This window comes from Mesoplodon bidens (assembly GCF_964165515.1).
Source record: "Mesoplodon bidens genome assembly, contig: HAP1_SCAFFOLD_146, whole genome shotgun sequence".
In the NCBI taxonomy this organism is placed as follows: domain Eukaryota; kingdom Metazoa; phylum Chordata; class Mammalia; order Artiodactyla; family Ziphiidae; genus Mesoplodon; species Mesoplodon bidens.
Window position 1 is genome coordinate 842,256 of NW_027672719.1, and position 27,259 is coordinate 869,514.

General features: G+C 46.7%; 1 protein-coding gene across 1 annotated transcript in view; it reads left to right on the plus strand.

The window, feature by feature from the left end:
• Positions 1–14,977: 14,977 nt before the first annotated feature.
• Positions 14,978–27,259, plus strand: part of LOC308609763 (forkhead-associated domain-containing protein 1-like) — a 200,206-nt gene continuing 187,924 nt past the window's right edge. The window contains exon 1 of the mRNA XM_081259060.1: positions 14,978–15,663. Coding sequence (XP_081115186.1) covers positions 15,571–15,663 — 93 coding nt within the window. The 5' untranslated portion in view covers positions 14,978–15,570. The remainder of the gene's footprint in view (positions 15,664–27,259) is intronic.

Sequence of the window (27,259 nt, forward strand, 5' to 3'; positions counted from 1 at the left end):
GGGGATTCCTCTATTTCTTTCAGGGAGCTTCCTGCCAGCTGACGCCTTCCCCGGTCCTCTCAAAGCCGCCAGCTCTTATGGGACACGCTCTTCTCTTTGGTGAATACGACTAGGGCCACGGCCAAGAAAGGACCCAGATACCTTTTGTGAATGGGCTAAGGCTGGGATTTTCAAGAGGAAATTTTTAAATGCACAGAAGTTGCCACTTGGGAAGCACGCAAGCCCTTTCTTAGGGCTTGAAGTGTAAGAAAGGCTGAAGGGCACAGGCTGCTTCTGGCAGGAGAAGCCGCTCAGCTCTCCTGCCAATCAAATCTCCAGCCAATGAAGTCCTGTCTAGGAGGCATGACCACCGCTTTGTCTTGTGGTCTCAGCCAGGAAAACCCCCTAACCTTCCCTCTGCTTAATTAGCTCACATCCCTCTTCTTTAAGATGAGAATAAAAATGGCACCTAGCTCGTAGCCTTCCCAATGGGAGCTTGTATACAAAACCCTTAGTACATAGGACCACAAAGCATACACGCTCTCCTACCATCGTCATTATCCTCACTATTCTATTTAACTCACTGTCTTCCAAGATTTCCTTGGGCCCAGGTATTGTCAAGATTCTGGCTTCCTCCTTGCACTTGTGTGTTTTGTTTGTTTGTTTGTTTGTTTTTGCGGTACGCAGGCCTCTCACTGTTGTGGCCTCTCCCGCTGCGGAGCACAGGCACCGGACGCGCAGGCTCAGCGGCCATGGCTCACGGGCCCAGCCGCTCTGTGGTATGTGGCATCTTCCCGGACCGGGGCATGAACCCGCGTCCCCTGCATCGGCAGGTGGACTCTCAACCACTGCGCCACCAGGGAAGACCGAACTGTATACTTTCAAATGGTTAAGATGGTAAATGTTATGTATATTTTACCATAATTAAAAATTAAAAATGTTAATTATTTGGGGAAAAAATGCCGTTGGGGACTTTATAATGGATGGCTCAGTCTGTTAGCACTGGACTTACCATTCAGTCTCAATATCGTTAAAAACAGGATGACCAGACATTATGTGCTCACTGTGTGATGCAGGATGGATCACACAGTACCGCCTGTGAAGGCGACTGGACAACAAAAAGACTTTGATCTCCTCAGACCTCTAGATCTAACTATTTGTTTACAGGAAACATGGGGAAAAGAGGAACAAGTTAACTGAAACCAAGAAGAAGTGATCAGCCAAATCCAGTATGTGAATGTTCTACAGGACAAAAGACCCAGTTTCTACAACAAATCAGTGGCTGGGGGATAAAAAAGGTCAGGGGCGGGGTGTTGCTGTTACAGAATTAAAGACATTTCAGAGACATAACAACCAAGTGTAATGTGTGGACATTGTCTGGATCCTGATTCTAACAAACCAACAGTAAAAAAGATATCTCTGAGAGAATCAAGGAAATGTGAGCATGGACTGAATATTAGATGATATTCAGGAATGATAATAAGTATTTTTAGCTGTGATCATGTCAAGGCGGGGATAATGTAAAGGAAAAAATAGTCCTTTCAGTTAGGATGTCTTTATGGGTGAAATGACACAACTTGCTTTAAATTAACCTAGAAAACAACTCAAAAAGGAAGAAAAAAGAATGAAAGAACACTGGGAAAATGTTGAAGCTGGATGATGAATACATGGAGTTAATCGCACTCTTCTCTAGTTTTGTGTGTGTTTCCAAAATCCCATAATAAAAAACAATTTTTATGTAGGCAATCTCAAAGGAACATACAGACACACACACAAACAGAGTGAGCTACAACCAAAGCATAAGCAAATGAGGAAGCCATTTGCCTTTAGTAAGTGCAGGAAAAGGGAGATTAAGCCTTGGGCCTTGAAAAATGAGCTAACCAAGTCTAAGATGCCTGTATTAAGCTGGCACCCTCAAAGATGCTCCACACCCTGGCAAGAGGAGGGCTTAAAAACTTTTTTTTTCTGGACTTTCAGAAAGGGGAGCCTATGAAAACCTGTAGTTTTCAATGTGGCTCTGGAGGGGAAAACTAATAATGGCCACAATACTGATGATGATGATGATCACCCTGAAGGTTTGTAACCACGTGGGTCTGGGGCTCAAGTTTATACTCCATGTATTCAGTGGGAAAACTCCCAAGTTGAGGAAATAAATGTCAGTGTTCAGAGGTTATTAGCATCCCTGGCATCCAGCTGAAACAAACAAAAAAGACTTCCGAGAGCAAAGCAGCCAGGAATCAGACCCCTCAGGATTCCCACAGATTAAGTTCAATGAAGAATGAGATCACAGTCAAATTACTAAACATCCAAGCAATAAGTCAGTATGAGCCAGAGTAAGCAGACACAACAAACAAGACATTGAGACACCACCCCACTGCCACTCCCACCCAAAGATTTCAGATGTTAGAATTATCAGATAACAGATTCTAAAATCACTATGTGTTCAATATTTGTTTAAAGAAGGCTTTTAAAATGAGCAAGGAATGAGACTATCAAAAATGGCCAGGCATTTGTCCTCAGGAGTTTGTGGGAGCACAGGAGAGCTATTTGACCCCTGTACATTTGGCTCTTCCATTCTGGTGGGAAAAACAGATTTCTTTACAGAATCAAATTATGCTGGCAATAAAAATTCAAGTGCTTCCAGGAGCCCGAGAGGAAATATGATCAGTGCATTGGGCAGGCAGAACATAGGCTGTATCTAAAGAGGGAGCCTCTTCTCAGCCCCAGCAGATTGTTGATCTATATACAAGAAGAGAGTCCAGGTATTGCCAGATATTCCCATTTTCCCAAAAAAAGGCATAAATCCAGATGTCAATGATCTGTACATGTTGGCTACTGTGGTAGACATCTGGTTTTTGTCACCTAATAGCAATTGACCTCTCTTCTAAAATATTAGGGTGTTATGATCCCCCTTTGGGGACAACACCTTTCTCCTAGTCTCAGTCCAGTTTCTCAGAGATGGTGTTGATTCCACCTCTGGCTGCAGGGCTGGGCATGTGGCTCAAGCTCAGCCAATCAGAGCAGTCTCCTGGGCCACAATAATTGGCTCAGGAATGGGCTTTTGACCCACCCAGAGAAAATGAGAAGCAGTGAGGCCATTGGGGGAAGCTTAAGAAAAAGACTCCTATCCTTCCCTATGGAATTCAAAGCTGAGAAGATGTAAGGGCTGGAGCTTCGGCTGCCTTTTTGTGACCATTATAGAGAGATTCTGTCTAAGGTTGGATCCACATGGTTCAAAGAATCCCTGAGAGCTGGAGAGAGGTCAAGGCCTCATGATATCATCTGAGCCTGAACCCAGAGGTTCCCTCTAGACTTTTCATTTTTGGTAACCAGTGAATTTGCATTCATGCTGAGGACAATTTGAATAGGTTTCTCTGTCACTCCACAGAAAGAGGCCTCTCCCTTCAGCAATTAATTAAAAGTCTTTTAACACGCTGGGAAAGCCAGACAAACATATCTGAGGGCTGACCATGGACCTTCAGTCTGCGGTCTCAGCACCTGGCCCCCCCTCTCCTTCTGTACTCTTGTCCCTAGCTTCTCTGATGACTCATCTTCTGGCCTCCATTCCCACTGCTCCTGCCTTGGACCATCCTCTTCTCTCCCTGCTCTGCCTCCGGAAATCCTACTCATCCTTCAGAACTCAAGTCAAATGGGTCCTTTTTTCTTAGTGCTTTTCCTGACAACCCCACCCTAAGCCCTACCCGAGGCAGAAGAAGATACCTCTCCCTCCATCCCCAGGCCCCTCTGACCCCCCCACCGATGAACACTCAGCCCTTCTGCTGAGGATCCTAATTACCCATCCACGTTCCTGTCTCCCCTGCTTCTTGACCGTGATCCAAATTCAGACCCAGATTAGAAGGGATGATATTTGAGGCTTAAGTTTCAAAAAACAATCAGTTCTTAGGAGAAGTCAGAAAACATGGTGAAAGATGAGGATTTGGGTCAGGGATTCGAAAGAAAAGAACAGTTGTTCCGGGGAAAAGAGAGGGTCTATGTGGAGTGCAGTGAGGAAGGAGGAAACACTGGACATATTTAGACCAAACGAAATGATTCAGAGGAAACCTGAGAAGAAATGTCTAGAGAGGCATGAGGTTGATCTGACTGGAAAGGAATATAAAAATTGTGTGACGGGAATGACCCAAAACAACAACGACAAAATGCCCAAAATAGGTGCACTGTTCACATGATAAAAGAATACGGACAGCAGCAAGACGCTGAGAAACCTCCAGAAAACAAGAGAGAAGGTGACAAAGGATGAGGTCATTTCAAACCAGATAAACTGGGAGGCTTTCTATGAATTGAAAGGGGTTTTTCAAAAGCTAGGGCTCATGTTGGCTTGCCCCTGATGGAAACTCAGGGCACCGAGGCCTTCTGGAATTTTCTGTTCAACAGACAGACACAGGGAGGGTCCCAGGAGGCCAGGCAGTGGCTAGATGTACCAAAAGAACTATCATGGGTCAAAGGACAAAACAAGCAAGGTGTCAGTTTATGAGCCACCCCAGGGAAGCACTGTCTCGCTTTTTACTTCTAAGGACCATGGGACCTTGTCCACAGTTCCCATGCCACCTACCCTGGGACCAAGTCTTTCTTCATGTGATAAAATACCTAAGCCGGAGAGTATCCAATCACAGCGGTCTTTAACCTTTGTTGGGGACATACCTGGTTGAGGCTCTGAGCCCTCTTCCCAGAAAAATACACACAGCCTCAGACACAACAAAGTTTCCTTCCCGTTTAAGCAGCTTATACCCGCCCTGGGGCCCATCTCTTGAACAATATTTCCTAAACTCATTCACTTAATCAAAAAAACATTCATTGAGTGCCAGCTACCTGGTACCTGCCAGGAACTGCTGCCAGGTACTGCTCCGGGCACCAAGGATACAGGGATCCTCGCCTCATGGAGTGGACCTTCCAGTTTGTATCTGAGCCCTCAAATGATCAGAATGTCTGGCGAAGCGGCCCGGGAATTCAGTGATTCTGACATGGGGCCAGAATTAGGACCTGTCGTCCCAAAGAGCCCCAGCTCAAACACCCCTTCTGTAAGGAGAGAGGGGAGGAGTGTATTGAAAGCATGTGCTCTAACTGGGAAGCTCATAGCCTGCTGAGGGAGTGTAGAGGGTGCCTGCACTTTGGAAAAATGTTTGGCAGAATCTCATAAAGCCGGATGTATGTGTGACCCAGAAATTCTACTCCTAGATATATACCCAAGAGATATGTGCACATGTGCATACCAAAAGGCATACACAACGGCCCCCAAATATCCCTGGTGTTCACACCTCTGTGTCCCCTCCCCTTGAGAGTAGGCAGGACTGTACCTTATTTCTAATCAGTAGATGCTGCAAAGGTGATGGGCATGTCATTTCTGTGATTATGTTACAGAAGATTGTAACTTCCATCTTGCCTGGAGACTCTCTCTATGGACTCTCACTGGCTTTGATGAAGCAAGCCACCTTATGGAGAGGCCCACATGGCAAGAAACAGTGCAAGATCTCTGGCTAACAGCCAGCAAGGCGGTGAGGCCCTCAGACTAACAACCCTCAGGGAACTGTATCCTGCCAACCACCACATGAACTGGAAAGAGGATCCTTCCCCAGCTGAGCCTCAGATGAGACCCCAGCCCTGGCCACCTCCCTCATTGCAGCCTGGGAGAGACCCTGAGCAGAGAACCCAGCTAAGCAGTGCCCGGATTCGTGACCCACAGAAACTGTGACATAAGTGTGTGTTTTTGGGATCCGTTAAGTTTGCCGTAATTTGTTCTGCAGGAATAGATAACAGAGTGTAATGCAATGCAGCAGTGAGAATGAATGAACCACAGCTACATCAGACAACGTGGTCGAACCTCACATAGTTGAGTGAAAGAAACCAGGCAGCAAATGGAATCTGTAAGATTCCATTTCCATGAAGTTCAAAACCAAGCAGAATTAATCTATGATTGGAAGTCAGACAAGCGGGAGGGGGTAACAAGAATGAGCACAGGGAGTCTTCTCGGAGGGGCGGGGGTGGGTGGTGATGTTCTGCTTCTTGTTCTGGGTTCTGGTTAGGGTGGGTGCATACACTTTGTGAAAATTCTTCAAGTGTACACTTATCAGTTGTGCTCTTTTCGAGATGTATATTATGTTTTGAAAACAAAACTTTACAAAAAAGAAAATATGCTGGAGTCCAACAGCTAGGGTTCGAATCTTGGACCTATCACTTACAAGATTTGTAACTGGGCAAGTTACTTGACTTTTCTGAGCCCGCTTCTGTGAAATGGGTTGGGCCAAGAATTAAATAAAACAGTGCATGGCATAGCGGCTGGTACCTAACAAGCCTCAGTAAATATTAGCTAGTTTGGTTAACCTCATTCATAGTGGTTCATTGTTAATCCCCCCAAAAAAAGTAGTGGAGGTTGATTTGCCTGGATGCCTGGAAGTCGAATATATGGAGTTGTCTTGCACATGCCACGCCACAGAGACCAGCTGGATTCTCAGAATCCCTCTAGCAGCGATCAGGGGAGCTCAGCCTGCCTCTGACACCCACACCCAGAAATGTCCCTGGGCAACAAGCAAGATGATATGCGAGTGTTCTGAGGTCAAGTTTGCTCTGGGTTGGGACTGAGACGATGCAAATCAAAGCTCTCCCCAGGATGGCTGTGATCGGGTTGAGATGGTGCTGTCCTCCCACATCATCAAGAAAGCAACAAAAACAAGCAAACAGACAGACAGCAACGCGGACATTCACAGAAGGAGTCTGTGGTACCGGGCACAGTTTACTACTTCACACATTTAACCCATTTTGTCTTTACAGTCAATGCTGTTATTACCTCCATTTTACAGGTGAGAGAAGTGAGGTACAGACAGAATAAAACAAACAAACAAACGAAACCAGGCCGATCAGAGGTGGGATCAGCACCCTTCATCTGCAGTTTTCAAACAGAACATACAGACTGACCTCCCTGGCAAAGCTTTTTTTCTGTTTTTTTTTTTTTTTTTTTTTTTTTTTAGAGACAGTGGTTTTTTGTTTTTGTTTTAATTTTTTTTAATTAATTAATTTATTTATTTTTGGCTGTGTTGGGTCTTCGTTTCTGTGCGAGGCCTTTCTCCAGATGTGGCAAGCAGTGGTCACTGTTCATCGCGGTGCACAGGCCTCTCACTATCGCGGACTCTTGTTGCAGAGCACAAGCTCCAGACGCACAGGCTCAGTAGTTGTGGCTCACGGGCGTAGTTGCTCCGCGGCATGTGGGATCCTCCCAGACAAGGGCTCGAACCCACGTTCCCTGCATTGGCAGGCAGACTCCCAACCACTGCGCCACCAGGGAAGCCCCCTGGCAGATCTATGATTTGCAAGAGATGAATGTCCCAACCAGCCTTGTCTGTATCTGAGAAAACACCTGGGTGACTTCTCATTTTCTGACAGGGGAAAGGGGTGAGCACGGCCGCAGAAGGCCTCAGTGACCAGCTGTGATTTTGTGGTTTGAATTTATTTTTGTGAACCTGTGTGTGTGTGTGTATAAAAACCTGCATTTCCTTAGCCCATAGCGTCAGGTTAGTAATGGACTGTGGAGCCTCCAGTGGCCCTTTGCTCTCCCATCTGACACCTACTCAACAGCTTAGCTACTTCCTGATCTTCGAGCGCTCTCTCTCTCTTTTACACTCCCTTTCTCCTGTTCCAGCTCTTTCCCTGGCTCTCTCTTACCCCTTAAAGGCTGGGCAAGCTCCCTACCTGTTCCAGGCAGGAGGCCAGCATTCATTTCTTGTTGGAATGCAGGGGACAACAAGCAGATCTGGGGAGGGGGCACAGTGGATGGGCTCTCCCGGTCAAGGACAGCCCAGGGAAGGTAACTGCGGCCCAATGAGATTTTATGGGGCAGAGGTCCTGCAGGAAAGAAGCCCAGTGGGTGGCAGGAGAGGTCCCTGGCAAGCCCCAGCTACCCCCTCCTGGCCTCAGCTCCCTCCCCCTCTTGCTGCAGGCACTGCCCAAACTTCAGGACAGCCAGAAGCCCAGATTGTTCAGGGCTGAGGGAAAGCAGGTGGTGAGCATGGGTGTCTCGTGGCTGTGACACCTGTCACCTGTGGTCCCCGGGGAAAATACCGTCCCATCACAGTCATCTAGATTCAAATCCTGTTCTGGCTGTGTCACCTTGGTCACACACCTCCATGGCTCTTGAGCCCTATTTTCCTGTTCCAGTGGGAGTGACGTGATAGAAATAACACCCGTCACGACACTTTTGGGCGCTTCTCTGCAGAGCTCCGAGGTCCAGGTGTTTCACACACACCTACTGCCCCAGGTTATGCTGAGGATTAAATGAGATGATCCACAGGAAGGACTGGGACAGAGCCCTGCGGGTGGAAAGCCCGGAGTTAACATCACTCGCTCCAGTATTAGGAGGACAGCTGGGAATGACAAAGCTGGGACCTGGACCCAGGCCTTTCAGACACCAGCATCCTGATGTTGATGGAGATACAGTACAGCCTTGGTAGCCACCCAGAGCTCAAGAAGATTGATTGATTACAGGCATCACCAAGGAGCCCATATAAGCTAGAAATCTTTTTTTTTTTGGCCATGCCTTGTGGCTTGCGGGATCTTAATTTCCCCACCAGGGATTGAACCCGGGCCAGGGCAGTGAAAGCACCAAGTCCGAACCAGTGGACCGCCAGGGAATTCCCCAGGTGCAGTATTTTGAACACCCCATCATCGCAAAGTACAACTCTCACTCAGCCCAGGACATGCTATGATAAAGCCATGAGTTATTGGGGTATTTTAGTTTCTGTTTTTGAAATTTAAGTGGATGACATGGAACTGGGTTTTAAGACTTTCACACACCCTTTGAGATGACTGTGGCATCCTGTGGGGAGCGGCAGGGTCCAATCAAGATTTGGCAATTTCTGCTCCAGTGAGCCTGAATGTCAGCTTTGTTCTCCGTTTAGTATTTCCTCATCGAGAGATGGACTAATGGCAACATAGGCTCTCCCAAGCCTATCGGGGGGCCAAGGGCGGCACCGGCTCCAGGCTGGCCTGGATGGGCTCTGTAGGGTCTGGCTGGCAATGAGCAGGGTTGCATTCTGTGCTCATGTTGATGACACTGAAGACAAGCATGGAGATGGGCATGGGGCTGGCGAGGGCCAAGGCTACAGAAGCCTAGGTCCTGGGGTAAGGACAGTTCAGCTCAGCAGCTCAAGAGTAGGAGGCAAGGCTGTGGGCGGGTGGCAAGGGCTGCCCCTGTTCATTCACTCATTCGTTCATTCAGGCACTGTTCTATGTACTGGTGATACAGCAGTGAACAAAAGAGAAAAAAAAAACCCTGCCCTCATGGAGCTTAAGTTGGGGGGCAGGGGGGAGTTGGGAGTGGGGAGACTGACAACAAATAAGAGAAGGAAACTAAATAAATAGCATGTTAGAGGAGTGGTAAGATGAAGGGAAGAGCAATAGAGTGAGGTGTTTGTTTTGTTATTCATGTTTTTTTTGGGGGGTGTCTTTTGTTTTGTTTTGTTTTTTTGGGTGGCATCATGGGGCTTGCAGGATCGACCAGGGATCGAACCGGGCAGTGAAAGCACCGAGTCCTAAACATTGGACCGCCAGGGAATTCCAAGACCCTTTTAAATAGGGTGACATTTGAGTAAAAATCTGAAGGAGCTGAAGGAGATCCCTGGGGGAAGTGCCTGGTAGGGAGAAGAAACAGTAACTGCAAAGGCCCTGAGGCAGAAATGTGCCTGGAGAGTTGAGCCTGACCCTCTCTGTTCCTCTGAAGTTACCACTCAGGGCCCCGGCCTCTGTGGTCACTCCTCATACATTCCTAAGGTCTTTCTGGTCGAATGGAACTAACCCAGGCAGAACCTTCCAGGCTGACTGAGGGCCTGGAAGAGATTTCTAGGGACAAGTGCTGGGAGGGCTCTGCGATTCAACTGCAGGGTTGAAAAAGTCCTGAGGTTTTGCCAAGCTTTTAACAAATGCACAAGGAATTTGAAAGAATGCAACACATTCATTCCTGGACCATGCTCCAGAGCTGCCTAATCAGAATCTCTGAGGTCTGTGCCAGGGAATGTGCATTTCTAAGAGCCTCTAGGCATGTGGGAGCATCTTTACCATATATTCCATCCCATATCGATTTCCATGATTTTTCTCTCTTATATCTTCTTCTAATTGACTAGAGTGGAGTCTGCCATCTTTCATCTTTCTCAGATGAATATTTTGAGTTTGTCTTGGGGCACCTTGTCCGTCATTTCCTGCCAGGGAAATGAGGCATTCTGTAGGTAGTCAGCAGGTCTGTTCTGCTCCCAGACAGAAGGGGCTGATTTGAAAAAGGTGACATGGGGTGAGGGGAGATAGTTGGCATTTGCATGTCTTCTCCACACGCTCCATCCCCCAGCCCCGTGCCCATGGGGAGTGCGGGGGGGTTTCTTAAGGATCTGATCCAGGTCAACACTGGGGCCACCGTCTGACCTTATAGGGACTCAGGTGATGTTTGTAGAAGTAAAGAACACATGAATGAATAAACGCGAGTTTTGACAGGGAAGGACAGGAACAGTAAGGCTGTGGGCTTGTTAATACCCTTTCCCTAGCACGGGGGAGAATCTTCCATTCTTTCAGAAGTGTTCCTTCCACCCCATTCATCTCCCATCTCCACCCCCACCCCCAGAAGTGATGGTCCCCCCAGCTTACTCTGTTTTCTCCTCCACAACAGAGAGAACTAGAGATTCGGGTGGGACGGGGGGTACTAACCTCCAAGCTTCTCGTGGTTCAGCTCCATTACCCTCCCACGCCTGACCACCCCCTCCTCAACGCACCGAGCCTAGAGCTAAGGTCAGTAGGGAGGATTCTCGAGTCTGCTCCTTCCCCGCTGTAAGACTTGGAGCTACTTCTGTGAACACTGAGCCTGTTTCTCCATCCTCTAGCGGGCAGGTCGGAGAGGGCTCGCAGCGCTGCAGCGGGCTGTAATTGGCCGGGTGCTCCCAGCGCACCTCCCCCTCATCCTTGGGCGCCGCGCACGCCATGCCCCTCCCCAGCTCGGCCGTCAGAATGGCGTTGCCGTGGCGACGTTTGTAAAAAGGCCGGGCGGGCGCGCGGGCTGCGGGCCTTCGCCTGGAGACTCCGCGGGAGGGCGGCAGAGCGGAGGTCAGGGCTCTCGGCGGAGGACGAGGCGTGGGCTTCTTCCTCTGGCCAGGTGAGAGCGGCGCGCGAGGAGGCGGCGGGCGGAAACCTGGGCCGGAGGAGGCCAGCCCTGCGAGGTCAAGGGCGTTGGGGTAGGCAGGGGACCCGGCGCCAGCCGAGTCCGAACTCTCTGATCCAGGCTCGGGTCGCCAGGAGCACCCCAGAAAAGGTGCCCCAACACCAGCCGTTCCTTCCTAAATGCAGCCCCTACCTCGCCCCCCAAGGGAGGCGGCACGGGAGCTTTAAGCCTCTCCTGGGCACTAGCTCTTGGATGTCCTGTGAGTATAGCTGGGATTAAGAGAGGAACCCGTTTCCCCTGATTTATGGACAACACCCACCCAATGGTCAGAGACACACACACACACACACCCGCCCCTTACCTGAACTCCCCTTCTTTAAGGAACTTTGAGGCCACTGTAAACCTCAAAAGAAAGTTTGCTCCTATAGCCCAATTCTGAGCCATCCAAAGTGGTCGGGGGAACGCAGATGACTGAAGCCCTTTTGCTCTTTCCTGTGGCTGGTGCTCCATGGCGCTGAGTAAGAACGAATTCACAGAGCTCCACACATTCAAATTACTTTGACAGTGTTTTCACGCAAGGAAGTGATGCACAGGGCAAAATGAAGGTGGAGAAATATTGTCCAATCCAAAAGCTAAAGAGATAGAATTTAGGTTTTCCAAGGAGTCATCTAAGCTAGATACTGACAGGAAAAATGAAAGGTAGTTACTATCAAAGCTTCCTAGCCAGCTGGCTGTACTGACTTGCTTTGAGGTGTCCTTTGTATTTTCATTCACTCAGCAAGTGTTTCCCAAGCACCTACTATGTGTCAGGTTCTGCCCCCCCCGCCGCCCCCTGCCCTGGAGAAGGGGTAATGCACAGAACTGGCAGGAACTGCAAAGGGTCTGACATTTGACCCTGTTTGAAAGTTAGTAAGTTAGCCTGCCCAGCTTATAGTTCCTAGCAGAAGACAAGAGACTCCTGGGCCAGAAACAAAGAACTTGATTACTCACAGCACAGCCGACATAACAGGCAGCCAGAGCTGCATATGCACATTGGTTCCTGTTGCCCTGAAAGTCCCTCGGGGTGGTGCAGAGCAGCCAGTGTGGATGCTGTGCGCACAGTGGGTCTGTGTCCCAGGTAAGGAACTCCAAACTCAGGAAACTGCAATCTTTGAAAGGGGCTGCTAGCAAACCTGCCCAACTTTTGCCCCAGAAGGAGCCGTTATCTTTATTAGAAACATTACCTCTATCCTCCCAGGCTGTTTGCCATACAAGCAGCCTCGGAAAGTGAGTGCAGGACAAAATCTTTCAATGCCTTTGCTCTGAAGATGGGTACAAACACAAAATACCCATGAAGAATCGCTTCTGAACAAAATGAACACAGTCCTGGTTTTCCAGGAACATATATGTTAGTGAAAGAGAAACCAACAGCAAGCATAACTAAAGAAAGGAACAAGAACATGTCAGAGAATGATAAGTACAAGGAAGGAAACACAGCAGGGGAAAACTAGCAGGGGAGTAACATGACTGAGGGTGCCTTTAGCCAGAGTGGTCAGTCAGGTGGTTGCCCCGAGGGGGGACGTCTGAGCAGAGAGAAGACCCCAGCCTTGGGGACGTCTGGGGTGAGAGCTAAAAAACAAATATGCACATGATCCAAGTTTAAGTTTTAGATTAGTGGCGTTTCCTGTGGTTTTCCTGCAGAAGAGACATTTCTTGGAAGTTTACATTTTAGCTTAATTAGACTTGAATGTGTTGCGTGCTAACATGGTCCTCTGCAATTGAAGATTAATAACTGAAGGCAGCAGAGCATGGTTCTTTGGGAAGAGGAAATGTCTTTTCCCCTGTATACATGACAGCGAACTTAATCAAATGTATTTCTCATTATCTGAAAGCATCAATATTTGTGGGACATCCACAGGCCTCAAAGTTTACAAATATAAACTATCCTGCTTATTTTTATTTCTCTTACCCCCAGGTAGGGTCTCGTCTTCCTTTCAGAGGATAGAATGCTGGTTTCAAGGACTTTCTTTTACTACATGTGCCAAGTGTCAGCAGACAGTGCAATTCCCCCACCCCTACTCTGCCCCACCAGCAGCAATGGAGGTTTATACACTGGTTACATGCAAAGGCTCAGAGTTGTCACACACTTACTATTGTGTGACCTTAACTTCTCTGAGTCTCAGTTTCCTCATTTGTAAAGTGGGACAATACTGACACCTGCCTCGCAGGGTGGTTCTGAGGATGAAAAGAGGCCATGTGTGTAAAAGGATAGCCCAGTGCCTGGCACTTAGTAGGGATTCAGTGATGGAATGATGATGGAGATGTTGATGGAAAGCAGAGCCAGACCGGAGACCCTCTACGGTCAGACCTAGATGATTTTTGTTTTTATCCACAGTCTAACAACTTCACACTTCAGTGACCTTTCAGTTGAAAAGAGACTTTGGGGACTTTCCTGGTGGCTCAGCGGTTAAGAATCCGCCTGCCAATGCAGGGGACACGGGTTCGAGCCCTGGTCCAGGAAGATCCCACATGCCTCGGAGCAACTAAGCCAGTGCACCACAACTACTGAGCCTGCACTCTAGAGCCTGCGAGCCACAACTAGGGCCCGTGTGCCGCAACTACTGAGCCCACGTGCTCCAATTACTGAAGCCTGCACACCTAGAGCCCATGCTCCACAACAGGAGAAGCCACCACAATGAGAAGCCTGCGCACTGTGAGGAAGAGTAGCCTCCGCTCGCCGCAACTAGAGAAAGCCCACATGCAGCAACGGAGACCCAACACAGCCAAAAAAAAAAAAAGGAAAAAAAAGAAAAGAGGCTATCTTTGACATGGCACTGAGATGGATCAGATTTCAAATATCATGTGAATTATCATCAACATCTTGGAACCAGCTGAAGTCACTGAAATTTTTATGTTTTAAAACACATGTATATATGGGCTTCCCTGGTGGCACAGTGGTTGAGAGTCCGCCTGCCAATGCAGGGGACACAGGTTCGTGCCCCGGTCTGGGAGGATCCCACATGCCGCGGAGTGGCTGGGCCCGTGAGCCATGGCCTCTGAGCCTGTGCATCCGGAGCCTGTGCTCCGCAACGGGATAGGCCACAACAGTGAGAGGCCCGCGTACCGCAAAAAAAAAAAATAATAATAATAATAAATAAATAAAAATAAAAAAAATAAAAAACATGTATAGGGCTTCCCTGGTGACGCAGTGGTTGAGAATCTGCCTTCTAATACAGGGGACATGGGTTCGAGCCCTGGTCTGGGAAGATCCCATGTGCCGCGGAGCAACTAGGCCCGTGAGCCACAACTACTGAGCCTGCGCATCTGGAGCCTGTGCTCCACAACATGAGAGGCCGCGATAGTGAGAGGCCCGTGCACCGTGATGAAGAGTGGCCCCCGCTTGCCACAACTAGAGAAAGCCCTCGCACAGAAACGAAGACCCAACACAGCCAAAAATAAATAAATAAAATTTAAAAACATGTATAGGATTTACTTTGAAATGCATTAAAATATAAAATGTATAGATGGGTAGATATGTGATAAAGCAAATAGAACAAAATGTTGATTGTAGAATCTGGGTGGTGGTTCTATAGAAGTTCACCATCCACTTCTTTCAACTTTTCTGTGTGTTTGACATTTTCCTAATAAAATGCCAGGAAAAGATACGTACAGAGTCTTGACCGTACAGCCAAGCTATAATCTTGATATTTTGTCTTTGGAAATCATTTTTTTTTCAACCTAAATATATGAAGGAATGTGGTGACTTAAAAAGAAAGTATCTTCTCATGCCCATTTCCTCGATGACTGACTCTTCCACACTTTAAGAAGCTCTGTAGAAGTTGGGGTTTTTTGAGTCAAAGTTCAGAAGCCCAAGATTAATAACAGTCACAATCACAGTAGGACAAATGGGTGTTTAGTGTAGCAATCACCATTCTAGATGCTTCACATTTAATCCTCACAAAACTCTTTGGGATACAGAGTATTATTAGCCCCATTTTACAGATGAGGAAACAGAGGCATAGAGAGAGAATAAGTAACTCACTCAGAGTCACAGAGCTAGTAAGTGGTGGGTTAGTAACACTGAGTATTTGATTCTGTCAGATAACTAACCCCAAACTAAGCTTAATGGGAGGTGGAGAGCGGTTATCAGTGGAATTCAGATTTGTTTGGGTTTTTTTTTTTTTGCTATTGCTTGTTTGTGCTCTGAGTTACATAAAGGATGTCCTCTTGTGATCAGAAGCAAGCTCATCTATGCCGGCTATCACTGTTAAAAGGACAGTCTTAAAAATGTGCAGAATTATCATTGTGATCATTGTTAAATCCAGCTATCCACTCCTACCTCTGCTGACTTCTCCTGTGGACATTATGGTGTATTCCATTCATTCTAAATATGACATTGAATAATTAGAGGACTGTATTTTTCTAACAAAATTGTTTTCTGAAAACCTTTTATAGGGAAAGCAGAGAATATGAAAGCCTATCTAAAGAGTGCAGAAGGCTATTTTGTCCTGAATAAAAGCACTACGATTGGAAGGCATGAAAATTCAGACCTTGTTTTAGAGGTAAGACCTCTTCCTAGCCAGTCCCCGATCCTCCCTACCCCTCACACCACCAAAAGTCCTTACTGTTCTGTGGACTCCAGTCTCTTGTAAAGCACAGCCTCTGGCTAACAGTCCCAGCCTTCCTAGGTGTGCCACCAAGAACCAATCCCGGCATGTGCTGGGTCTCCCTGGCACATGTGGTAAGAATGAGCACAGTGCAAAGTGCGATGGGCCCTGTGTCCTTTGCTGACTGTGTGTGCAGTGTCCCACCCTGATGGCGCGGTTTGGAAGGTGGGCGTAGAGCTGATGCTTGACCTTCACCTGCTCCGCGTCTGGCAGCCACGGCCACCTGAAGGGCCCAGCTTGAGCAATGGCCTCTCGCCCTTTCCAGAGCTTCTGTAGACTATGGGCCCCTCAGAGCCCTCGCCCGCCCCCGTACCTCCAAGTAGTAAATCAGGGTAAGCCCTGCGCATGGCCTCAGCGCTCTCTCACTTCATTTCATTCCATTCTCTGAATTAGCTGTGGCTTGGTCCACAGTCCCAGCTCATTGACAGCCAAGGAAGTTGGAAGAAATTGTAAGTAAGGAATTATAAAAACAGTGGCTTTGAGCCTTTTAACATTTTGAAAGGGATTAAAATATTGAAGCAGAAAGAGAAATGCAATGGAATCCCTTTAGGACTGTGAAAGGCAGACCACTCTCAGACTTCACTCAACAGATTTTTTTTAACTTTATTTTGAAATAATTATAGATGCACAAATAGTAGAGGGAATGGCACAAAGCATGTGTGGAGTCCTGTGCCATTTTACCACGTGTGGATTTGGGTGTGGCCCTCAGGATATAGGAGTATTCCATTATCAGAGATGTCCCTTGTGATGCTCCTTTTATAGTCACAATTCCTCCTCCCACCATCGTCCCCACGCTCCGAAAACCACTAATCTGTTCTCCGTCTCTATAATTTTCATCATGTATGTATGACCTTTGTGATTGATTTTTTTTTTTTAGTCAGCGTAGTGCCCTTGACATCCATTTAGGTTATTAGCTTGTTCTTTTATTGCTGAGTAATAGTCCACGGTATGGACGTATCACCTGTGTTTAACCATTCACTTTTTGAAGGACATTTTGTTTCCATTTGGGGCTATTACAAATAAATGTACTATAAACATTTGTGTACAGGTTTTTGTGTGAGCATAAGTTTTTATTTCTCTGTGATAAATGCTCAGGAGTATGATTGCATGGATTAACATATGTGTTTATATATATTCGGTTTGTAAAGAAACTGCCAGTCTTATCCAGCGTTGCTGTACCATTTTTCATTTCCACCAGCAATGTATGAGACACATCCTCACCAGCAATTAGCATAAACACTGTTTTTCATTTTAGCTGTTTTAGTAAGTGTGTAGTGGTATCTCATCATAGTCTTAACTTGCATTTTCCAAATCGATAGTGATGTTAAATGTCTTTTCATGTATGTGTTTGCCTTCTGCATATCCTCTTCAGTGAAATATCTCTTCATATCTTTTAAGTGTCTCTAATCGAATTGTTTAGTTTTTTACCATTGAGTTTTGAGAATTCTTTATGTATTTTAGATATGAGTCCCTTGTCAGATAGATGGTTTGCAAATATTTTCTCCCATCCGTAGCTTGTCTTCTCATTCTCTTAGCAGAGTATTTCACAGAGCAAAAGCTTTAACTCTTGATGAAGTCCAGGTAGTTATTTTTTCTTTTATAGATCATGCTTTTAGTGTCATGTCTAAGAACAGGCCACAACGTCCCTGACCCTGAGGATTTTCTCTTATGTTTTCTTCTAAGTGTTTTATAGTTTTATTTTTAAATCTTTGAACCATTTTGGGTTCACTGTCGTTTATGATGTGAGATTTAGGTCAAAGTTCATTTTTCTTGCATGTGGATATTTAGTTGTTCCAGAACCATTTGTTGAAAAGACTATCCTTTCTCCATTGAATTGCTTTTGCAAGTTTGTCAAAAATAATCTGGCCATACTTTCTATGGGGGCTACTTCTTAGTTCCCTATTATGTTTCATGGATCTATTTGTCATAATGGATCTACCATTATGAGATAGCCTTGATTACTGTCGCTATGTAAGTCTTAAATCAGGTAGTGTGATTCCTCCCACTTTTCTTTAAAGAAATTTTTTAACCTATTCTAGTTGCTTTGCCTTTCCATTTACATTTTAGTGTAAGCCTGTCTGTATACACAAAATATCATGCTGTAATTTTGATTGGAATTGTGTTTTATCCTATATATCAATGTGAGAATAATTGATATACTCCTACATTGTCTTCCAATTCATGAACATGGTATATTTCTCCATTTATTCAGTGTCTCTCATGAGTGTTTTGTAGTTTTCAGCATACGAGTCCTGAACATGTTTTGTTAGATTTACACTTAAGTATGTCTCTCTTTTTTTTTTGAGTGATTGTAAATGGTATTATATTTTTAATTTTGGTGTCCACATGTTCATTGACAGTATATAGAAATACAGTTGATTTTTGTATGCTTCTTGGGATCTTGCAACCTTAACTGCACTTTCTTATATAAGGGCTTTTGTAGATTTCTTGGGATTTTATACATAAACAATCATGTCATCTGCAAATAAGAACAATTTTATTTCTTCTTTCAGAAAAGGAGATCTGAATGCTTTTAATCTTCTTTTCCTTGCTTTATTTCCCTGGTTAAGACTTCCAGGACTCTGCTGAACAAGAGCAGTGTATAAATCCTTATATTCGCTTGTTCCTGACCTTAGGGGAAAGCAGTTACTCTTTCACCGTTAAGTAGGAGGTTAGCTGTAGGGTTTTTATACATGTTCTTACCAAGTGAGAAATTTCCCCCTTTATTCCTAGTTTTCTGAGAATGTTTATTGTAAACGCAACAGATTTAAAGATAACTCCATGAACCTCCCCGTGAGATTCTCCTCCATGATATGGTCTCCCTTCAAGGACACAGAACATCTGTTCAGTGTGCAAAGTGGGAGGAAAAAGAAGAAGAAGAAGAACTGTAGTTTCTTCTTTATCCTAACAAGGCATAGATTTGGGGTCGTTTTATTTCCTGTCTGGCTAAAGTAGAGACAGAGATCTCTGTTTTGAACCGGACTATGATATTAGAAAACTGTAGTAATTTTTAAAAGCACAGGCTTTGGAGATAGACAGAGCTGGGTTTGAATCTCATTAGGCTACTTTGTGGCTGAGTGACTTCAACCAAATTACTTAATCACTCTGAGCTCCTTTTCCCTGTCTGTAAACCTCTTACCTCACAGGGTTATTCTGAGGATTAAGTGAGAAGTGCATATAAAGAGCCTGGCATGTGGTGCTCAGTGAATGTCACAATGATCATTATTATGGCCTCCTAAAACAGAGACTGAGAAGAATCCTCAGAGGTGCACAGGGTTGAGATGAGGATCCACTGACATTAATAAGCCATTTGGAAAAGGGAACTAATGAGGACAGTTATTAACTAGACAGAAATTGAGTTGCATTCATTGTATATAAATAATTGACTGCTTACTGCTCCTCGGACTTAGCTAAAGAAATACGTCACTAGGCTTCCCTGGTGGCGAAGTGGTTGAGAGTCCGCCTGCCGATACAAGGGACACGGGTTCGTGCCTCGGTCTGGGAATATCCCACATGCCGCGGAGCAGCTGGACCCATGAGCCATGGCCGCTGAGCCAGCGTGTCCGGAGCCTGAGCTCCGCAGCGGGAGAGGCCACAACAGTGAGAGGCCCATGTACCGCAAAAAAAAAAAAAAAAAAAAAAAAAATTTCAGGGATTTATATTACTAAAAATCATCCTTGCAATTACCAGAGGTTACATCTAGCAAATAAAAAAGATTGTTTTATTTGCCTGGATCAATCCTAAAGAATAGGCAGTCATGCTTCTAAAGATTTCTACTCATCAGCAAGGTTGACATATTGTTTTGACTATTGGTATCGTAGTATTTCAACATCATTTACTCTTTCCGATAATGGAAGGTAGTTACATGCTTCTTGTTTTTAAAAATTGTGAGAAAGGAAAATATAAGGAAGAAAATAAAAGTCACTTGTAATCATTTGGCTCAGGGAAAAATCAATATTGATATTTGCCGGGTTTTACCCTCCAGACTTTTTTCTATATCCTGTAAGGAGTTTGGTTCCCTAAGGCAGTAGGAAGCCTGTTTATAGCCAGGCTAGTGAGAACTGTTTATAGTCAACAGTGATAACTGTTGCTATCACTCATTCATTGCACAGTATTTACCCAGAGCCTCAGCACCGAGCCAAGTCTAGGGGTACAGTGATGGCAGAACTGGACATGGTCCCTGCCATCAGGAAGCTGCCAGGAGAGAGAGAAATAAGTCAAATGATCCCACAAAGGTGTGACTAATTCCATTCCAACATTGGGGCTGTAAAGGAAAGGAATATGGTAGACAAGGAGGACTTAACTAGACAAAAGGAGAAGGGAATGGCATGTGCAAAGGCCCTGGGGTGGAAGAGCATATTGTGAACCCAAGGGACTGAGAGAAAACCAGGGCGTCCAGAAGTCAGAGTGGGAAGGAGGAGGGCTAAGGGACAAGTTGGCCTCCTTCATGTCACCATAAGGGTTTTGATCTTTATCTGAAAAGCAGTAGGAAGAAGGCTTGAAGGATTGTAAACAAGGGGGAGACCTGCCAGTGAACATCCTGGCTGCTGTGTGCAGACGAGCCATCAGGAGCTCTATTCACAATCTCCCCTCTCCCAGTTTACACGGCTCAAAAGCCTCAGCCTTGCTCATTTCACAGCTAAACCTTGCAAGTTATAATTTATATGATTTGATGTGCCTTGTAAACTGTATTTTTTAGAGTTGGATATGGCTGTTATTTAAACTCTGCTGAGAAAGGGACTCAGTTCTTCCAGAATGAAGAAACACCAAAGCCAGTGGTTGTTGGATTTTCTGCATGTTTAAGAGTGGTTGTTCAACATGAACTCCTAGGCATTCTGACCCAGTGGGTTTGGGGTAAGGCCCAGGAATCTTCACATTTGTATGCTCCCCAGGTTCAGGTGGGGGGAATGGAGTCCCTGGAGTTGGTTCCAGGACCACACTTTGAGAACCCCACCATCAGTGCTCCCTCCCTCTCCCTTCTTGATCAGCAGAGCTCCTGCTTGTGTGTGTGTGTGTGTGTGTGTGTGTGTGTGTATTCTTTCAATAAACTTTGTTTTGAGGAAAAGAGAAGCGAAGGGTAAACAATGAAGGGCTGACTGACCCTACCCCCTCCCCAGGGACTCCCCCAGTCCCACCCTGGGGAAGTCCCAGGATCCCTAGAAGACTGAGCTCTAGGACAGCCCAAGTCAGTGCAGGGCTGCAGCTAGGAAGGTGGAGATGGAAGAGAAAAAGAAAGAACAGACATGACAGGGGGTTGAAATGCTGGTGTCCACACCTCACCCTCGGTGGTCAGTGTCCTGCCAGGCATCTCCTTTCTCATGGGTTTAGCCATCTCTCCAGCCTGTGTCAGCCCTTCTCGCGTGGGATCTGAGGGTCATGAAGCCAGACTGATCTCATACACATACCCCAGATCCCATCCAGCCGGATGACTCTCGTCCCTTTTCCTGGCCCCTGTCAGTTCTGGGCTGCCTCTCAGGAAAGAACCAAAGCCTACACCATAATCTTGTTTATTATTATTAAACAAGGCTGCTGGGATTCTCCTATTATTTGCATAATTTCACGGACATGCAGGTATGTCTGCTCTGTCAAAGGACACACACAGCTGTAGCTCTGATGGGCATGGCCAAATTTCCCACCAGAGGTTTCTGGATGTGGTGTCCTGCCAGCAGTGGACGCCCGTCTCCCACTCCCTCCCCAGCCTAGGGTGCTGACCCCCCATTGGATCTTCACTGATCTACGGGGTGAAGTATGGTACCTGTGTCATTTTAATTCACATTTCTGTTATTCTAAGCGAACACCTGCATTTTGAGACATAAGGTGACAGGTGGACTCTCTGTGGGGAAATCCACGGAATGAAACAGGCCTGGGAGGGTGCACTTGCTGGCTCCCCATCTGCATCGCGCTTGTCCTCCTGCCTGGGTCGTGCTCCCATCCTCCCCCCTCACCCCCACCTCACCCCTGGCTTCTCCCCAAGTGCTCCTTGCTCTGGTGGTTCACCTGTTAGCTCTCACCAGTCCTCAGGGAATGTTTTGTCCCCTGTTTGGGAACTGGCAGCTGATTTCATTGGTCAGTACCCAGCACAGCAATTGATGGGACTAGTTTCTCACCAGCAGATGGAGGGCTTCCAAGAGGAAAAAGTTCAGAGGAAAGGGCTAGATCGTGATCTCATTTTTCTTTTTTTTTTTTATTGTGGTAAGATATGCATAACATAAAATTTACCATCTTAACCACTTTTATTAAGTGTGCAGTTCAGTGGCATTAAATATATTCACACTGTTGTGCAGCCATCACCCCCATCCATCTCCAGAACTCTTTGAATCTTGCAGAACTGAAACTGCACCCATGAAACAACAACTCCCCTTGTCCCCCCATCCCAGCCCCCAGCAACCACCGTTCTGCTTTCTGTCTCTATGACCTTGGCTACTCTGGGTATCTCATATAAGTAGAATCATAACAGTATTTGTCTTTTCATGACTGGCTTCTTTCACTGAGTATAATATCCTTTCACTGAGTATAATGTCCATGTTCATCCATGCTGTAGCATGTGTCCGAATTTCCTTCCTTTTTTAAGGCTGAATAATATTCCATTGTGTGGATTCACCACATTTTGTTTATTCATTCATCTACTGATGGACACTTGGGTTGTTTCCACCTTTTGGCTGTTGCAAACAATGCTATGAACATGGGTGTATAAATACCTCTTCAAGGCCCTGCTTTCAGTTCTTTGGGATATATACCCAAAAGTAGACTTGCTGGATCATATGATAATTTTATTTTTAATTGTTTCAGGAACTGCCATGCTGTTTTCCATAGTGGCTGCACCAAGTTACATTCTCACAACAGGGCACAAGGGTTCCACTTTCCCTGCGTCCTCACCAACACTTGTTATTTCCCTTTTTTTTTTATAGTAGCCATTCTGATGGATGTGAGATGAAAGAAAGATCATAATCTTTTGAATAGAATACATAATGCAAACAGCTACAGCATACATTTATGGACTACTTACTGCATCTCACATGGCTTTATACATCATCTATGTATGTTCTGTATATATATTTATAGAATTATATCCACAAAACAAATCCTGTGCGGGTGAGAACTACTATTATCATTATTATCCTCATTTGATGACATGGACATGGGACTCAGAAAGGTTAAGGAACTGGCCCAAATCACACAGCTAGTCGGGGGAGGTGGGGCTGAGTTTCAGACTGAGCTGACTCAAGCTTCTAAAAACAGAAGCTTCACTTTTTGAGTGTAAATTTAGCTTTGGGAACATCTAATATCTAAATTGGAAATTCTCAGTTAACTGAGATAACAAGATAATTGACTAAGCTAGGGAAATTCCACCCTGTGGAATCGAGAATGGGGGTTGTCAGTGAAATGTGAGATCAATCTTCTAGTGATCCTCATTCATGCAACAGACTGAGGTGGTGCCATCTAGGGGGGGATTTGGGTAAAGAGGAAACGTTGACCTGGTGCTTTCCCAGGAAGAGGAGCATTGGGGCTGTTAAGTGGGGGCCCAGCAAGAAACACCACTTATCTCTCCAATCCAGCCAGAGTAAGTTCTCTGCTTATAAGGACTGGTGGAGTTCAATTAGTCCCACCTGGATAACCCAGGATAGCCTCCCACTTTTTAAAAAATTTTTTAAAACTTTTTGGCTGGGTTTGGTCTTTGTTGCTGAGCACAGGCTTTCTCTAGTTGCAGCGAGCGAGGGTTACTCTTTGTTGCGGTGCACGGGCTTCTCATTGCAGTAGCTTCTCTTGTTGTGGAGCACGGGCTCTAGGCACGCGGATTCAGTAGTTGTGGCACGTGGGCTCTGGAGCGCAGGCTCGGTAGTTGTGGCACACGGGCTTCATTGCTCTATGGCATGTGGGATCTTCCCGGACCAGGGCTCGAACCCGTGTCCCCTGCATTGGCAGGCGGATTCTTAACCACTGCAACACCAGGGAAGTCCTTAGTCTCCCTCTTTTAAGAGCACTGATTAGTAACCTTGACATCGGCACAGTCCCTTTGGCCACGTCATGGAGCATATTCCCAGGTTCTGGGGATCAGGGCATGGGCATCTTTGGGAGACCATTCTGCCCACCACATTAATACTACCACCTGACTGGACCGTTGCTTTGGGACTGGTCTGAGAGCTTTCTGGAAGTATCAGTAGGATCAATGCCACAGGCCATGGAGAAAGATGGCTGGATGAGCTGGCAGGTGATAATCCCGTTACCAAGAGGGCAGGAAGCAGGACTGGTTGAGTGAGCACCTCAACATCCGGAAGCAGCCAGGCCTGGAAATGAACCAGGGGTTGGAAATACACACCTGCGAATCCAGGGGGTGGTACAGTGGCCCCAGCCCATGGACAGAGTGTGGAAGAAACGGACATCTGTGGGGAGAGGAGCCCGGCGTGGAGACCTGGAAGCAGTCAGAGAGGTGAGGGAGCCAGAGAGCTGCTGCCAGGCTGAGGGTATTCATCACAGAGACAGCTTGCTTTGTGCCAGGTACTGTTCTGGGCACTCTCGAGTGTATTAACTCATTTCATCCTTAGGAGGTTAATGTTGTTTGCCCCACTTTACAGATGAGGGCGTTGAGGCACAGATAGGCTGAGTATCCTGCCTGAGGTCACAGAGGGAGGCTGGGGCACTGGGCACCACGCTCGGGCAGTCTGATTTCAGGACCAGCCTCTCCTGAGGCCTTGCCGGTCCACAGGGCTCTCCCGGGGAGACCGGGGAGGAAGGATCCAGCTGACGGGGAAGCAGAGAAGCTTCTTCTTTCCTTCCAATCCCAGACCCGTCGTCTCACCAGCGCCTGGCCGTTTCCTCATATCCTTATTCTTTTGAAAACCCCATTTTTTTTTTTACTATTTCTGCACTACATCCCTTTCTGGAGGCAGTGGGGGGATGGGGCTGGGGGATGGGATAGCCTAGAACCAAAAGGTTAAAAGAAATAGATAAAACACACACACACACACACACACACACACAAGTTAATTTCAAAAATGTTATCCCACTCCTTAGAACATGTCACCAAGCAGTACCTTTTGTCAATCCTACGAAGCCCAGCTTATCAAACTCATTTTTGCTGCTCAGGGAGCAACCAAAGAGAAACAAAGAACCGTGCCCCAGGCTGCACAGCTGGAAGGTAGCAGAGGTGGGACTTGAACTCAAGGCTTTCTAACTCGAGAGCCCATCCTCTTGCTCATAATAGAGAACATTTCCCATTTGCCCCATGTTCTCTTCTAAGTGCTTTAGTATGTATTATATCATTTATATGTCACCAGTAGCTTATAAGACTGTCCTTTTGTTACCTTACAGATGAGGAAGCTGAGGTATCACTTGCCCAAGGTCACCCTTCTAGGAAGTAGGAGAGCTGGACTCGAGCCCAGTCTAATAACCACCACGTTGCCCTGCTCCCCCAACCCCTGAACCATCAGGCCACGTGCCTCTCTCTGACAACTGTATCTCATGTCACAGGGAGGCCGAGAGCCCGAGGAGGCCCCCGAGGGCAATGGCAGTGGGTTGAGGACCCAGCGGGAGAGGACCCTCTTGAAGCCATTTGACAATAAAGGAAAGGAAGGGGGAAGGGGCGGCGTTTCCAGGCCGAGGGGGTGGTGAGCACGTTCACAGGTTAGACGGAAGTTACACTGTCAAGGTGAGGATGCAGAAGAGGAGATGGTTGAGGAGAGGGACCAGACCAGGGTGGGATGAAGGCAGGACCACCCGGAGGCCCTTGGCAGCTAAGAGAAGCCTTGAAGGTCCCATCTAGGAGCTTCTCCAAGCCTGGGAAGTCCAGGTCCTGGCAGGGAGCTGAAGGCACATTCACAGGGGTGTGGAGTGATGGAGGGGAGTTTCCTGAAGGGACTCCATAGGGAGTGGGCAGGGCTCAGAGAAACCACAAAGGATAGTGCAGGGCCCAGAGCTAGTATGAGTGAGGACTGTTCCCACCCCCAGAGCTGAGGGGTGAGGGGCAGGGGCATTTCCTGGGACCCGGAGACCCTGAGGGCTGGGTAGAGTCCTCTGAGGGAAGCTGTGTGGCCCCAGAGAATGGAAGCCAGGGGAGTAAGTACCCCAAGCTCTCTCCCTGCTCTGATCTCTAACCCCCCCATTGGCCAAACCCAACCAGAAACCAGACACAAGGAGCCCATCAGCCCATGGATGTAGCCGCACAGGTGGGCCTGCTGGGCAGAGGGCGCCGTGTAAAGGGATGGAGGAGGGTTGGGAGAAGCAGACGGAGGATGCAGGCAGGTGCAGGAGGTGAAGACCTTGGAGGCTGTTGTCAAAGTAGAATGAAAAGCCTGAGAGCAGGGACCTGCTGGCTGGGGGGCCCAAAGGGCACTGGGCCAGCCTCAGGACAGAAGTGTGAGGGTGGCAGGAGGGTTTGGGGGCCGGGATGGACTTGAAGGAGCTGGTGAGCTTGAGCAGGGCCCAGGCTGGGTGAGCATAGGGCATTACCCATAGGGAGCAAACAGGGAGCAAAGGCTACGTGACTCAAGGAGAGGACGAGACAGAGGATAAGGAAGGCCGGGAGTGGGAGGTTATGGTCTGAGATGGGGCTTCCCAGTGCCAGGTGATGCAAGGTTGAAACCTAGCTCCAAAGGACGGTTCCAGGTACACGTCGAACCTCAGCGACAATGTCAGTGAACCTCAGGGCAATGTCATAACTAAGTCAGCTTCCTGAGGAGGCTTCCTTAAAGCACAGGGGTCATCAGAGCAGATGGTCATTGTTAATAGAAGTTGAAACGTCTCAATATTTTATGGACTCACTATATACTTTTTAAAGACATTTTCAATGCAGGAGCCTTAAAAAATGCACTTGTTTTGTATATTAGGTCCTGCCTGTCTCCTCTCTCATTATTAAATCACTCTCTACTCTGAAAATCACAGGGTACAAATCAAGGGTACAAGTTTTGGAATTAGACTTGGGTTCAAACCCTGACATTGCCCTGGGCCAGCATCCTGATGTTGAGTGAGTCCCTTCATCTTAGCCATTTTTTAAATCGTGGTAAAATACCTATAAAGTTTACCGTCTTAACCACTTTTAAGTGTACAGATCAGTAGTTGTAAGTTATTCACATTGTTGTGCAACCAGCCTCAGAATTTTTCATCTTGCAAAACTGAAACTGTACCCATTAAAGAACAATTCCCCGTTTCCCCTTCCCCAGCTCCTGGCAACCCCCGTTCTATTTTGTTTCTATGAGCTTGACTACTTTATGTACCTCACATAGTGGAATCATACAAAATTTGCTTTTTTGTGACACTTATTTCACATCATGTCCTCACGGTTCATCCATGTTGTAGCATGTGTCAGAATTTCCTTCCTCCTACACTGAATAATATTCCACTGTATGGATGGACCACATTTTGCTTATCCAATCATCAGTCAGTGGGCACTTGGGTGGCTTCCACCTTTTGGCAATTGTGAATAATGCTACTATAAACACGAGTGTACAAATATCTCTTTAAGTTCCTGCTTTCAATTCTTTGGGGTATATACCCA